The 13,260-nt window shown below is 64.3% G+C and overlaps 1 protein-coding gene across 3 annotated transcripts in view; it reads right to left on the reverse strand.

The window, feature by feature from the left end:
- Nucleotides 1–409: 409 nt before the first annotated feature.
- RXRA (retinoid X receptor alpha) overlaps nucleotides 410–13,260 on the reverse strand; it is a 100,432-nt gene continuing 87,581 nt past the window's right edge. For all 3 annotated transcript variants that reach the window (XM_059925964.1, XM_059925962.1, XM_059925963.1), the window contains exons 6-10: nucleotides 10,343–10,472; nucleotides 8,482–8,614; nucleotides 6,625–6,716; nucleotides 4,776–4,881; nucleotides 410–3,057 (exon numbers count right to left, since the gene is read on the reverse strand). In XM_059925964.1, the coding sequence (XP_059781947.1) occupies nucleotides 2,910–3,057; nucleotides 4,776–4,881; nucleotides 6,625–6,716; nucleotides 8,482–8,614; nucleotides 10,343–10,472 (609 nt within the window). In that variant the 3' untranslated portion in view covers nucleotides 410–2,909. The remainder of the gene's footprint in view (nucleotides 3,058–4,775; nucleotides 4,882–6,624; nucleotides 6,717–8,481; nucleotides 8,615–10,342; nucleotides 10,473–13,260) is intronic.

The following is a 13,260-nucleotide window of genomic DNA, read 5'->3' on the forward strand; positions in this document are numbered from 1 at the left end:
CGGGCCCCCCCAGGGGCCCCCACGGAGGAGGAAGCTCGGCATGGCCTCCAGCACTGGCCACCGGCCTGCCAGCCCGAATCCTTCCGGAACACCGAGAGTGTGGCGCCATCTTCCCCCCCAGGGGACGAGAGGGCCAGGGGCTGACCCGGGAGCCATCTGGGCGGACCTTCCCGGGCAGGCCAGCTTCCAAGGAGACGCCTGACGGGGGACGAGTCGGAGTCTGGCTCTGCCAACACCTTCCAAACCCAGGGCGCGGTCATCTTCACTCCTCGGCCTCGGGAGCCCCATCTGATGTCCAAGCAGGGAGGGGACGTGCCGGAAGCGCCCAGCAGGCGGGGACGGGCACCGGAATGGCTACTGAGCTGATGTTAGTGCTATCTTTAGAAAATTAAAGATTGTCCCACCAAAATAATAATAATAATAATAATAATTACAAAAAATCACCTTAGTTGAACCAGATTGGTAATACTACTGAAGGTCTGGTTAAATAAAAATCCTACCTCTCTACTGAGTAATGTGCCGTTTCCCCACCATCATCTTTCAAACAAACAGCACTGCATGACAACATCGATGACAGCGGACCGAGGAGAAGACGAAAGGGCAGCCCCAAGAACCCAAGACGCTGCCGTGCCGGCGGGGCCGCGGAAGGCTGAGCGGCGAGGGGCCAGGGGATTTCTGGCTTTGGGAGGGGGCGGCCTGGGGACCTCAGTGCCTTACGAGCAGCCAGCCCACGAGGCCGACCCCCCAGCAAAGCGCCCATCCTGGGTTCTCCCCACTGGAGCCACCACGTTCCCGAGGGGTCCAGGGGAGCGGGAGGGGGCTGGGTGCGGACAGGGTGCATCTGGCTGCAGAAGGCACCAGGGTGGTGGGCCGGGGGGCGGTCTACGTTCCCAGGGGGAGGGGGTCCCAGAGGGAGGCCCCTGAGGGTGCCGGCGTCCCTCTGCCTGACACAAGCACGCCCCCAAAGACTGCCAAGACTTTCAGGGAGAGTCTGGGAAGAGGGACAACTAGGTAGGCGTGGGCTCGCCCCGTCTCTGCCTCAGATGGTGGACGGGGCTGGGGGTGCCTGTGTGGCAGGGGACTCCTCGCCTGCGCCACCAAGTTAAGGGCGGGGTGGGGTGCCAGAGAAAGGACGTGTTTGTGGAAGCTTCCACACCCTCTGCCCAGGTGCCTCACACTGAGCTCGGGCCAGACTCCGGAGGGCAAAGAATGGACTCCCTCCTCCCTAGAGGCCTGGAGGCCGGCCTCTCCCCTTCCAGCCCCAGGGGCACCCTTGCAGCACCTGGGGGAACAGACCTGGGGGGAGGGCATCCACAGCCCCCACGCCCACCCCCGCTCTGGGGCCTCTCTGGTGGGGAGCGGCGGGAAGAAGACAGGCAGCGCAGAGCATGCCCCTGATGGGCTGAGAAGACAGGACTCCTCCCTAACGCCTACCCCCGGCCCCGGCCCGGCTCAGGCCCCCACGACTGACAAATGCTGGGTTCAGGGAGTACGAGGCGTGAAAATGGAAAGTACTCGGACCAAAGAGACGGCATTACAGTGCAAAAGAGGCCAGTTCAACCTGAGAGACCCCACCCCCGCCCCTGCCCCAGGGGCAGAGGGCCTGCCTGCCTGGGCTGGGTGAAAGGTTCAGGGGCCGGTGCAGGGCTGGGTGGGGTGCCCTCAACCAGAGCAGGTGTTGATGGAGCTCCCACAAAGGGCTCCATCAGCCGGCCAAGACAACAGCCGGGCTGGCTGTCCCCGAGGGGCACCCAGCCCCGGCCCAAGGGTGCTGGCACTCAACGGTTCCTGACCCCAAGAGTCCTCTGGACAGAACAGCCAGCAAAGGGGCCTCTCTACCCAGAGCGCTCCAGAATGGACCATCTGCCCCCTCCCCCGAGCCATGTGCCCACAGGTCCCTCCTTCAACGTGCACAGCTGCCCGAGGACCCTCTGGGGAAAGTGACTCTCCTCTCCTCCCGTCCCTGTGGGCCTCCTTGGTGGTGACCTCTGCCCTTGAGAGGTCAGCAGAGCCCAGGTCGGCATGGCCCCCCCAGTGCTTCCAGGAGGGCCAGAGACCAGGCTAGCCCTCCAGGACTGGGGAGTGGGGTCAGCCTTGGCCCTCTGCACAGACTGGAAGATTTGGGGGGGGGGGGGTGTTGGTTACCCAGGGCTGGACAGGACCATGTGGGAGAAGAAGCTGAAACCAGGACAATGCAAAGAGAGAAATGAGGAGGGGTGGGGTGGGGTGGGGTGGGCAGGTGACTCCAGCCCCTGCAGCCTTGAGGTGGCCCCCAAACCCTGCGCAGAGGTCAGCTTCTGTTCTGATTGGCTCGGGGACAAAGTTGAAAGTCATCTTTGGAAACGGGTTGCTCACCCTTCATTCTGAGGGGAGACAAGGCTGCTTGCCCCAGAGCCCCTCCCGTCCTCCCAGGGGGCACGTGGGGTCTTTTGCAATGAAATGCCAACCCCCCCCCCCCGCACCTGTCCCCTCCTCCCGATTGTGGGTGAGGCCGGGCTGGCAGGTTGCCAGCACACACAGGAGGCAGAGGGATCCCTGCAAACAGAGGACCTCGCACGGGATATTTCCAAACCCAGCGACAACAGAACAGTGACGGAACAAAGCCACCCTCTGACCGCTGTAGCTCCGGGGGCGGGGGCCTGAGACCCCGTGAGCCGCCCGGGCTCCCCCGGCGCTCACACCAGTTCCTGCCACTCCGGCTGCCACCCCAGCAGGGCCACTGCCCGGTCCAGTCGAGTAGTACTGAAAATAACGAGGGTGGCAGCACATCTCAGGCTTAGCAGTGACAGGCCGCGCCCCCAAGTCCAAACAGCCAGGCAGAGGAGGGGCGGGACAGGCTCGGCTGAGAAGAGCAGCTGGCAGCCGGGCGGGGCGGCCGGACCAGCGGGTGCGAAGGACGGGCCACGGGCCTAAGTCATTTGGTGCGGGGCTTCCAGCATCTCCATGAGGAAGGTGTCGATGGGCGTGTCCCCGATGAGTTTGAAGAAGAAGAGGTGTTCCAGGCACTTGAGGCCGATGGAGCGCAGGGCCGGCAGACGAAGCAGCAGCTTGGCAAACCTGCGGGACAGGAGCCGCGTGAGGGGCAGGCGGGCCCTCCCACCCTCCGTCCTGGCGCCCGGCGGCCCCCTGGGGAAGGGACCAGGCTCACTGCCCCATCCCCGAGGCCGCCCCGGCAGGAGACCTGCCTGAGCTGGGCCTTGGACGGGGAGGGGGGTCTCTCAGGCCGAGCACACAGAGCAGGTCAGGGCCCGGAGGCAGAAGACCCCGAACAGAGACCCCCAGGGTGGAGATCCAGGATGAAGGTCCAGTGGCGAGACAGTGGCCAGGCTGGGGCAGGCTGAACAGGGCTTCGTGGGGAAGTTACAACACGTGGGCTTTCTCCAGTGCAAGAGGGAGCCACAGCAGGATTTTAAGCAGGAAGAAGGGTTACGAGAAGAGATCTGAGTACCAGCAATGCCTCTGGCTGTAGGGGCGCCAAAGGTGAAGCTGCTCCCGAGCTGGGAGCAGGTCTGAGCGCCAACAAGCCCTTCTCAGCAAGGACCAGCCTCCAGGGGGCCCCACGCCAGCGCCCACCTTCCCCAGGAAGAGCTCGGCCAGAGGCACCTGATGCCCAGACAGGGCGGGTGGGAGGGACGGAGGCTCCTCGGGCCGTGCCCACCCCCTGGGGAGTTTCTGGGGAGGACGCTGGGTGGGGGAGGAACAGGGGAAGACTTTGGGAGCCTCTTGGAAAAGGGACGCCAGGCTTAGTGGCCCCGCTGCCAAGGACAGTTGCTGGGGGTGGGGGCGGGGGGGGGGGGGAACGGGGCCACATGCCCCTCCAGGGACATCCACATCTGCCCCCCACGCTGTCCCCATCCCACTGCTGCCTGGTCTCTCCACATGACCCTCCAGGGGCCCCAGAGCCTCATTAATTATTAACAGTGTCTGTATTTCAGGGGGAAAAGCCCCGTGCTTGGCTGCAACACTACCCGCGTTTTAAAGGCAGAAACGCAGCTTAGAGGCTGGAACAGGGCCAGAGAACGAGCTGTTTTCTGCTGAGCTGGCGAGATGGGCTAGGGCGGGAAGCCAGGAAAAACAGGCGGGCCTGCCACCCCTCCTCTCATCCTCCTCCTCCTCCGGGAAGTTTCACTCTAAACCAAACCAGATGAGGCTGAGCAAGACAGTTAACCCTGTGTGGCCCGTGTGTGCCAGTTGGCGGGGCGGCCAGCGGGAGACGGAGGGGGTAGAATCAGGACAACAGATTTGGAATGCCATGAAGCCACTGATGCTTCCCCCCTCTCCTGGACACCCACGGCGCGCCCGGCACTGTGGACCCAGAAAGGAGACAATTCCAGCCCTTCCGGGGCCCACAGTCAGCCAGGAGAGACGGGCAGGTCTGCAGACCACGGCCATCTACTCTGCATATGCTTATAAACCACCTACTATGTGCTGGCGTCCTTCCCTGCTAGAGGTGAGCACGCCAGGCCCCTGCCTCTAGCGGTTCCCTTTGGCAGGCGGAAGAAAGCACTGACTTCGTTTACATGCTTTACAGCGACAAGCACCTACTGTGTGCCGGCGCTGGGCCCATCTTTTTGGCGGGGCTACAAGAAAGCGTGAGAGCGTGCCCGCTGAGGCCGGGAGAGCACCTCAATCCCCCACTGCCCTGGATGAAGGCAGGGTGTCGCCTTCTAATTCACAAGAGTGTCTGAAGGGCTGGTGAGGGGGTCCTGCCCCGGGCAGGGGGTCTGCAAAGAGACCCCGAGGTCCGTCCAGGCAGAGGCTGGGCCGAGGCTCACCTTCCTGGCTGCTCGGGGTACTTGTGTTTGCAGTACGCCTCCAGGGACGCGTAGACCTTCTCGCGAAGCGCCTCCACCTCGGCCGGGTTTGAGAGCCCCTTGGAGTCTGTGAGGGAGCAGGGGCCGCAGGTAAGAGCCCTGCCCAGGGAAGCTGCCCCAGGGACCCAGAGCCCCCACTCAGACGAGGCTGCCCTGCGCTCGAGCCCTGGCCCTGCTGCTTGCTGGCCACTTGACCTTGGGCCAGTCCCCTGACCTCCTGCCATTCAGCGGCCCCATCTGTAAAGTGGGATGGGCCTGCCCCCGGGCGGCTCCTGGTTACCATGGCAACTGGGTTGACTCCAGAGGCCTCTGCTGCATTGGGTCTCAGCCCCTTCGAGCCAGATGAAGGCTCCAAACCCTCTTCTACCTGGAACAGCCAGACCCACGCTATGGGGGGCCCTGAAGCCATCCTGAGCCCTGGGACCCTGGCGGCAGGAGCCCAGTCTGGAAGGCTCTGCCTGTGGACGGAGATACCCGGGACCAGGGTCGCCAAAACCCCCAGGGCCCAGGGGTAAGGCTGAGGAGCACGGGCGGCCCCGGCTCATCTTGGTGAGCTGTCACAGGCCTCTCTGAGGCACTGAGAGCTCCCCGGCCGGGCAAAGCTCTGCTAATAAGCCCCCTGTGCTTCTTCATCTCCTGAGGTTACCCAGCAAGCTGACATTGGACGAGCCTCCCTCTCTCTCTCCCCCCACTGCCCCCGGACAGCAGCCATCACTGGGCATCTGGATTTGGGCTCACACAGCCCTGAGGCCGGCCCCAGCCAGGCATGGTCCGTCCTAGTGGCTCAGGGGGCAGAGGCTAGAGCCTCCCTGCTGCTGGTCTGAAGCTGACGCAGCCCCTGCGGGCTCAGCCGTGGAACAGGACTGCTGTCCGTTGGCCTCTGAGTCCCAGACCAGGGGGTCCCACACCGGCCCTGCCCTAGCTGTCTGATGTCCCAGTAGGAGCACTGTGGCCCAGCGTGAATGCCATGGTGGCCTGGGGTCCTGGGCACCTTGGGAACATGCCAGGCTCCTCTGCAACTGGGCTCCCCCAGGCCCTGGGGCTCTGCCAGCTCTAGACATCTCCCTTCTGTCCCCAGCAACCCCACGCCTGGGCCCCAACAGGTGAACCAGCGCCAGGAGCCAAGCCGTGCACGACTTCAACGGGGATCCCGCCAGGCAGGGCCGAGACACGTGGCTCAGCCTCCCATGCTGGCAGGGTCACGGGCTCGAGCACAAACCTGGGCAACACACGTCCCTGGCAACGGGCTGTCCCCATGAGCGGACTCCATCTCCACCCCAGCCCGGCCCTCAGCACTGGAGCTGATGGAGGGCCAGGAGTCAGGGCCCGTGACCCCTAGGGCCGTCCCATCCTCCCACCGCCTGGTCAGCTCCCTGCACCTCCCCCTAGAAGCCCTCAGCAGCCCCCAACCTGCCCCCGGTGTCCCCGTCCACCCCCAAAACATCCGGGCTCCAGAACTTCGGCAGCAGAAGCGCGCGAAGAGGCCGTCTCCTCTGGAGCCCAGGATGCCGGTGCGAGTGGGGCCTCGCTTTGGACACAGCGCCCAAAGGCCCGGCCAGAGGCCTCACCAAACCACAGAGGATGAGCTCGGCTGCGCAGGACTCGTCCGACCTTCACAAGGGCCTTGGGAAGAAGGTGGCATGGCTGTGCCCCCAGCGTAAGAGAGACACCGAGGCTCGAGGAAGGGGCAGGTCGCCGACACCGCAGCCCCAGTGAGCGGTGGGGCGGGGGTGAGAGCCCGGGGCCTTTAGTCCCCCCGGTGGGCTGACGCCCGGGCCTGACAGCAGGTGAAGCGGTGGGAAGGCCGTACCGGGGTTGAAGAGGACGATGGCGCGCAGGCAGCCCAGCTCCGTCTTGTCCATCTGCATGTCCCGCATCTTGGACACCAGCTCCGTCAGCACCCTGCGGGGGAAGCAGGCAAATGCCGACGTCCAAGTCAGACCCTGCCCCTCACAGGGCCTGCCAGAAAAACCCAAAGGACTCGGGAAGCCCGGTGTGGGCCTGGAGGGCAGCTGAGAAGAGTCAGGAGACCGGGGGAGGGAGCTGCCCAGACAGGGCGGGACAGTCCCCACACCCAGCCTGTCCCATCCCGCCCCGGGGGCTCCACGCCTCTTGCTCAAGAAGGTCTGCGAATGGGATTTTATCCTGGGGGGCCAGAGACTAAAGAGGAACCTCGTGACAGCCGGGGCGAGCCAGGGCCCCGCACGTCCGGGGCAAAGCCCACTGCCACACGCCCCCACGGGGCTGCAGACCAGACACGGCGGCCTGAGGCCGAGGCCTGAGCGACGCATTCCTGCCGCTCTCTCGAGTCCGCCCGCGGGAAGGCATTTCCCCAGCTCCTGGCTTCCTGGCTCCTTCCTCGCAGCCGGAGCAGGCTCCGTTCCACTTCCCGTCACCAGCCACTTATTACATTCCCATCACCGTCACCTCTCTAGCAGCTGGGACCACAGAACTGTCAGCTGGGTGCGTGAGTGGGGCTGCACTTCTAAACATCCCCCCAGAGGGACGTGCTCTCCAAAGAAGCCGTCTGCGGGCAATAAACCCCGCACTCCGCAGCCCCTTTTGGTGGCACTTCCGTACGTGAGCTTTGTGTTAAAGGCCCTGAAACGTCCTGGGGCAAAGACACATCCCTACAGTGTCTAAACCAGTGCTTGCCCACAGTACGTGGTGCCCCTCTTTTCTACCTGAGCTGTCCCACGGGGCAGCACGACTCCCACATTTATCCCCGGGGGGCTACAGTAGGTGCTTCTGTTGCTCCCCTCTGACTTCAAGGCTCCTGCTCTCGGGGGCTCGCCTGGGACCCCTCCCCCCACCATCCCCACCCCCCAACCCCTGCCCACCGCCCAGCACTGGCCCCCTGGCTGCGTGCCGAGAAGGGGCAGAGGGGCAGAGAGCGGTGTCTCCACGGGGGACACGCCAGAAGCAGCGCTGAGATGCAGCCGGGCTCCCAGGGACAGGGTGCGCGCGGGCTCACAGGGGCTGCGATGCTTTGGTCTCGGCTCGGAAGAGTCTCGGCCGCGTCCGACAGGACAGCACCACGGCACGGTATCTACGGCACAGTCTACCTTTGCATTAAAAATAGGGCAGCTTTCCTTCCCATGGGCAGGACTTTAAAACATATTTGGAGAGTGGGGCTTCCCTGGTGGCGCAGTGGTTGAGAGTCTGCCTGCTAATGCGGGAGACACGGGTTCGAGCCCTGGTCTGGGAGGATCCCACATGCCGCGGAGTGGCTGGGCCCGTGAGCCACAACTACTGAGCCTGCGCGTCTGGAGCCTGTGCCCCACAACGGGAGGGGCCGCGATAGTGAGAGGCCCGCGCACCGCGATGAAGAGCGGTCCCCGCACCGCGATGAAGAGTGGCCCCTGCTTGCCGCAACTGGAGAAAGCCCTCGCACGAACCGAAGACCCAACACAGCCAAAAATAAATAAATAAAAATAAATAAATAAATAAAGTAGCTATAAAAAAAAAAAAACGCAGCTTTCTTAAAAAAAAAAAAAAAAAAAAAACATATTTGGAGAAAAGCAAACCAAAAACGTCAGCTGCGGCTGTCGGGTACCCCCGGAGGGATTTTAATCTTAGTCCTTGCACTTCTCTGCATCTCCGCAAGTATAACCTTCGTGAACAGGACAAAGGCCAAGCAGGGCACGGCCGTGCGCTGGGCCCCCACCTGTCAAAGATGGCGCCCACCCCCGCGCTGTGGGCGCTATTGCGGTGGACGTGCAGCCCGGTGGCCAGGAGGATGCCGTCCTTCACGGCTATGGAGCGGTGGGAGAAGGAGGCGATGAGCAGCTCGTTCCAGCCTGTGGCGGGGAGAGCACACGGTCACTGCTGGCTCCAGACCCCGGGGCCGCCCTGCCCCCGACCCCCGCTGGGCCCCCCAGAGGCAGCGCTCACCCTCCCAAGCCGCGGTTCCCAAAGTGGGCTCCATGAACCCCGAGCCCATGACCATTCCACAGAAGGGAAGTTCCCAAGCACTGACGTTTGGGAAATGCCTCTACAGTGCGTGCAATAAAGGCCCTGAGAAGTCCCGCACAGAGCATGTCCTGTGGCGTAGTTTAACCCAGGCTCCCAAACTAGGGTGCCAGGGAAGTCTCTCTCTGCAAGTGCCAGACACTTGTGCCACGGAGCACAAGGGAGCTCCCAGGACCCTCTCCGGGCGGCCCCGGAGCAGCTGCCGCCAGTCTGGCCCCCACGGCCAACTCCCAGAGACTGACATTTTGTGGATGCCACAAAACAGTAAATTACTGAGCTGAAACAAGGTGTGTTTAGAGCCAAAGGCCGACTCGCCGCTCTCTCTACGTGAGGCCCTGGCGCACACAGAGTAGGTGCAAGGGCTACAGAAAGGGATGGAAACGATTCTGTGAGCAAGTGTTTCGATGACCCTATAAACTGAACAGCGTGAATCATCCCACAAGACCGTCACTAGTGACCGTCACAGCCTCCACTCCCGAGCGCCCTGAAGGTTCTGGGCTGGTAGCTGACAGCATCACAAGGATCATCCCATTTAATCCTGATTCAACCCTACAAAGCAAGCACTGGCCCCACTTTACACAGAGGAAAACTGAGGCCCAGGGAGAGGAAGGGGCTGCCTGGTCAGTGAATCAGAATCCCCTCCAACCCCTGGTCCCAGACTTTCCCAACCCTGCGGGTCTGACGGCTCTGGGTGTTGGGTTTTGTGCCCCAGAGGGAAAACTCCTCTAGGCACGGGCTCTCCCCGCCCCCAGGTTCAGCAGGGAGGGACACCCCGCTGGCCAAACACCAGGGCCGAGGACCAGAGCTCTGCGAGGGGCAGGACCAGCCCCCCAGCGCCTGCCCTACCCTGCCACTCTGCGACCACTCTGCGTCTCTCCCTCCCGTCCCCCACTGAGGCCCGCCCAGCACCTCCCAGCTGGCCCGTCCCTACTGCCTCTCTGGCACGAGCTTTGCGCCACGGACCCCAGTGTCCCAGCAGAAACCGGCTTCCACGCGGCACGGCCGTCGTGCCCACTTTCCAGATGAGAGAACGGCCTGGAAGGCGGGCAGCTGCCTCGTCGGGACTCCAAAGCTGCCGCTCCCATCCCCCCACCCCCGCCCCCGGGTCCCAGGATCTCCCTCACAACCTGTTCGGCCGTGGGGTGTGTGCTGAGCACCGAGCGAGCTTTTTTTTGCACCAGCTTCGCGCATCGCAAGCCCAGCCTGGGAAAGGGGCTGCGGCCTCAGTGGGGGGAGAAGGCAGAACACACAGACCCCCAAGGGCAGCCCTTGCTGGACATGCTCACCCCTCCCTCTCCACAGGTCCCCTAGATGGCCCTTCACCCCTCTGAGGGCCACTAGGAGAGACCCCACACTGAATCCCTCCTCATGAGGGAGGGGAGGAAAACCCAGGCTGGGGGGGGGGGGGCAGTGCTGGAGCAGCAGCCCCGGCCCGTGCCCCTTCCCCTGCGGCCTCACACAGCAGGAGGAAGGCCGCGTCCCACCCGCGGGGCTCCAAAGCCCCCGCCCCTCTCCTGTCCGCGCCTGCCCAGCCCCCGCCAGGCCCGGCCACTCACCTGCCCGCAGCAGGATGACCTGGTCGTCCAGGGGCAGCTCGGAGAAGTGCGGGATCCGCTTGGCCCACTCCACCAGGGTGAAGAGCTGCTTGTCGGCCGCTTGGCAGATGTTGGTGACAGGGTCATTGGGCTGGAGGAAGGGGCACCACAGTGAGCACCGAGCAGAGAACGCGGCCCCAGACCAGGCCCCGCCGCACGCCTTACCCGGCGGTGGCGGCTGAACAACGCCCCCGGTGACACCCACGTCCTATACCCCAGAACCTGCTAACGTGCCACCCTACCCGACAAAGGGAACTCTGCAGACGTGGCCGAGTTAAGGGTTTTGAGATGGGAGGTTACCCTGGAAGAACTGAAGTGGGTGGGCCCAGTGCCATCACGAGGGTCCCTACTGGAGGGGGGAGGAGGTCAGAGCGGAGAGGAGGAGTGAGGACGGAGGCCGAGATGGAGGAGGGATGCCGGCCCCGAAGCCGGAGGAAGGGCCGGGAGCCGAGGAACGCAGGCACCTCCAGAGCAGGGACGGGCCAGGCAGCAGCTTCTCCCCGAGAAGGGCCAGCCCTGCCGATGCCCTGACTTGGCCCAGGGACACTGAGCTCAGACTTCTGACCTCAAGAAGCGTAAGATACTAAAATCTGTGCTGTCTCAGGCACTTGGTTTGTGGTCCCTTGTCCTAGCAGCCACAGGAAGGTCACCGTGCTACGACCTACTCAGTCCCCACCGCAGCCCTGGGGGCTGGGGCCGGGTGACCCCGTGTCACAGACCAGACTCGCGGGTGGGTGCCAGCCCCTCCGGTGTTGCTTCTTCCTACCAGACTCGGAGGTGGCACACAGAGAGACGGGGTACATCAGAGGCCCTTCCAGAAAGTTCTAGCCAGAAGGGGACGCCCCGGTCATTCTCAGAGACGAGGAAACCTGGGCGGCCTCAGCGGCACCCTGCTGCTCCCGGCTCCAGCCTGTGGGGCTCGGGTGGAGAACCCTCTGGGCCCAGGGGGCGGGGACCGAGGCCCGTGCACGGGATGTGGAAACCCCTCATTCCAGAAACCACGACGGCCACGCAGCCCCACGGGGGAGGCCCCCTCGGAAGAGCTTCCCCTGACAGAAACCATCCGCCCTCCGGTGACGCAGCCTAAACAACCCGGCCCCGTGAAGGGCCTGCTGAGGGCTCTCGTGGGAGGCCCGGTGACAAACTGGCACCGAGGCCACCAGGGTGGACAGAGCCAGGCGTGCAGAAAGGGGACCTGGGACCTCGGGGAGAGACGGCAGCCGGGGAGCGTGGCCAGTTGGTCTGCGGACCTCAGGGGGAAGGGGTAGACAGGCAGCAGCCCCTGGACGCCCCCGTTGTCACCCGCGGGTGACAGCCCGCAGCCCGTAGGGCCAGCCCCCAGCCTACACGGCGTCCCCTCCTCCACCTGCTCCCCAACAAACCTCCCAGGAGCGTCAACCGGAAGTCCACACACTCGCTGGGCCCCGGACACCATGTGCCCAGGACACCCTGCGGGCAGCGCCCACCCCATCCCGTCTGATGGACAGCGGCAGCCATGGGCAGAGCCTGGCCCACAAGGGGTCCCGGCTCACAGGAGCGAAACACCCAGCAGCTAGCGTGCCAGAGGCCAGGGCCAGGTTCTCGCCGGAGCCACCGCGGCCAGGCTCCACTCCCCGGGGACCGTACCCCTTGCCCTTCCATGCCGCAGGGCAGCCCCTCGAGGTGAGAGCACAAGCCTGATGGTGGGGGGGCATGGGGGAGCCATGCAGGGGGAAGCAGGGGGCGTGGGGAAGACCCGAGGAGAGCCCCAGGGGTCGGGCCTTCTCCCTGGCCACTGGCCAACGGCCCCCTCCGCGCCCTCAAGGGGCCCAAAGCAGGCCCGGGGCACAGGCTGTCACCCTGAGCCACTCCCCAGGCAGGCCGGGGCCTTGTAGGTGAGCACGAAGTCACGCCTAGAGCTGGGGGCAAAGTTTGCCTGCACAGTAGGTGCAGGACTAGGCCTGGGGGGCTCCCCTGGGGGAGGGGTCTCCAGCTCTGCCCTGCTCCGTCCCGCAGGGTGGTCTCCAGCAATTACTTAACTTCTCCGAGACTGGATTCCCACTCAGAGACAAAACAGGCCTCATTCAACGGCAGTTTCTGGAGTTCCAGCCCGTGACTAAGAGGGAGAGACCTTCCCTGTCCTAGGAGGTGACAGCGGGATGCCCAGGCAGAGGCCCGAGGCTGCCCCAGGGCAGAGAGGTGTCGCTGGCGTCGACGGAAGGGGCCTAACGAGCCATCCCCAGAGCGGGACCCAGGCCAACCCAGCGCAAGCTGCAGCACGAGGGCAGACCCTCTGCCCGGCCGGCCCGCCTGCCTGTCCCCTAGACCCCCCTCCGCCTACTCTGAATTCGTGGAGAGCGAAGATGGCAGATTTGTTTTCTTCCAAATAACATCCTTACTTGACAAAATTAAAAGCTGGCAGGCCTTGGTTGATCCCCTGACTTTTCTTTCAGGGTTTCGACTCAGTCGTGAAGCCCTCGCAGCCGCCCCACCCCGCACTGGGACTGGAGAGGGGGCGTAGGGTCGGGCCGGACCACAGACCAGACGGACTGCTGAGGATCACAGCCGAGGGGAGTCATTCTACAACGAGAGGCGGCACGCCCAGGAGAGGGCCCGCCTTCCCTGGCACGCAACCCAAGTGGGTGTCTCAGAGGGGCCGTGGTCCTGGGGCATCACAGATGGCGGGGCAGCAGGGCGGCCTGCGACCCCCCACAGATGAGACGGGACCCTCACACTCGGGAGATGGGGGTGGGGGCCACATGAGAGCACCTACGGGCAGGGCAGGGTCCTGTGGAACAGCCTGATGGCAAGGATGGAGAATTAACCCACCACACATGCTGCGGTGTGGCCCCCATGTGCTAGGGGCCGCGAAGAGTAACGTCAGGGGCTCTGAGCCCACA

This window comes from Balaenoptera ricei, chromosome 6, assembly GCF_028023285.1.
Source record: "Balaenoptera ricei isolate mBalRic1 chromosome 6, mBalRic1.hap2, whole genome shotgun sequence".
Classification (NCBI taxonomy): Eukaryota; Metazoa; Chordata; class Mammalia; order Artiodactyla; family Balaenopteridae; genus Balaenoptera; species Balaenoptera ricei.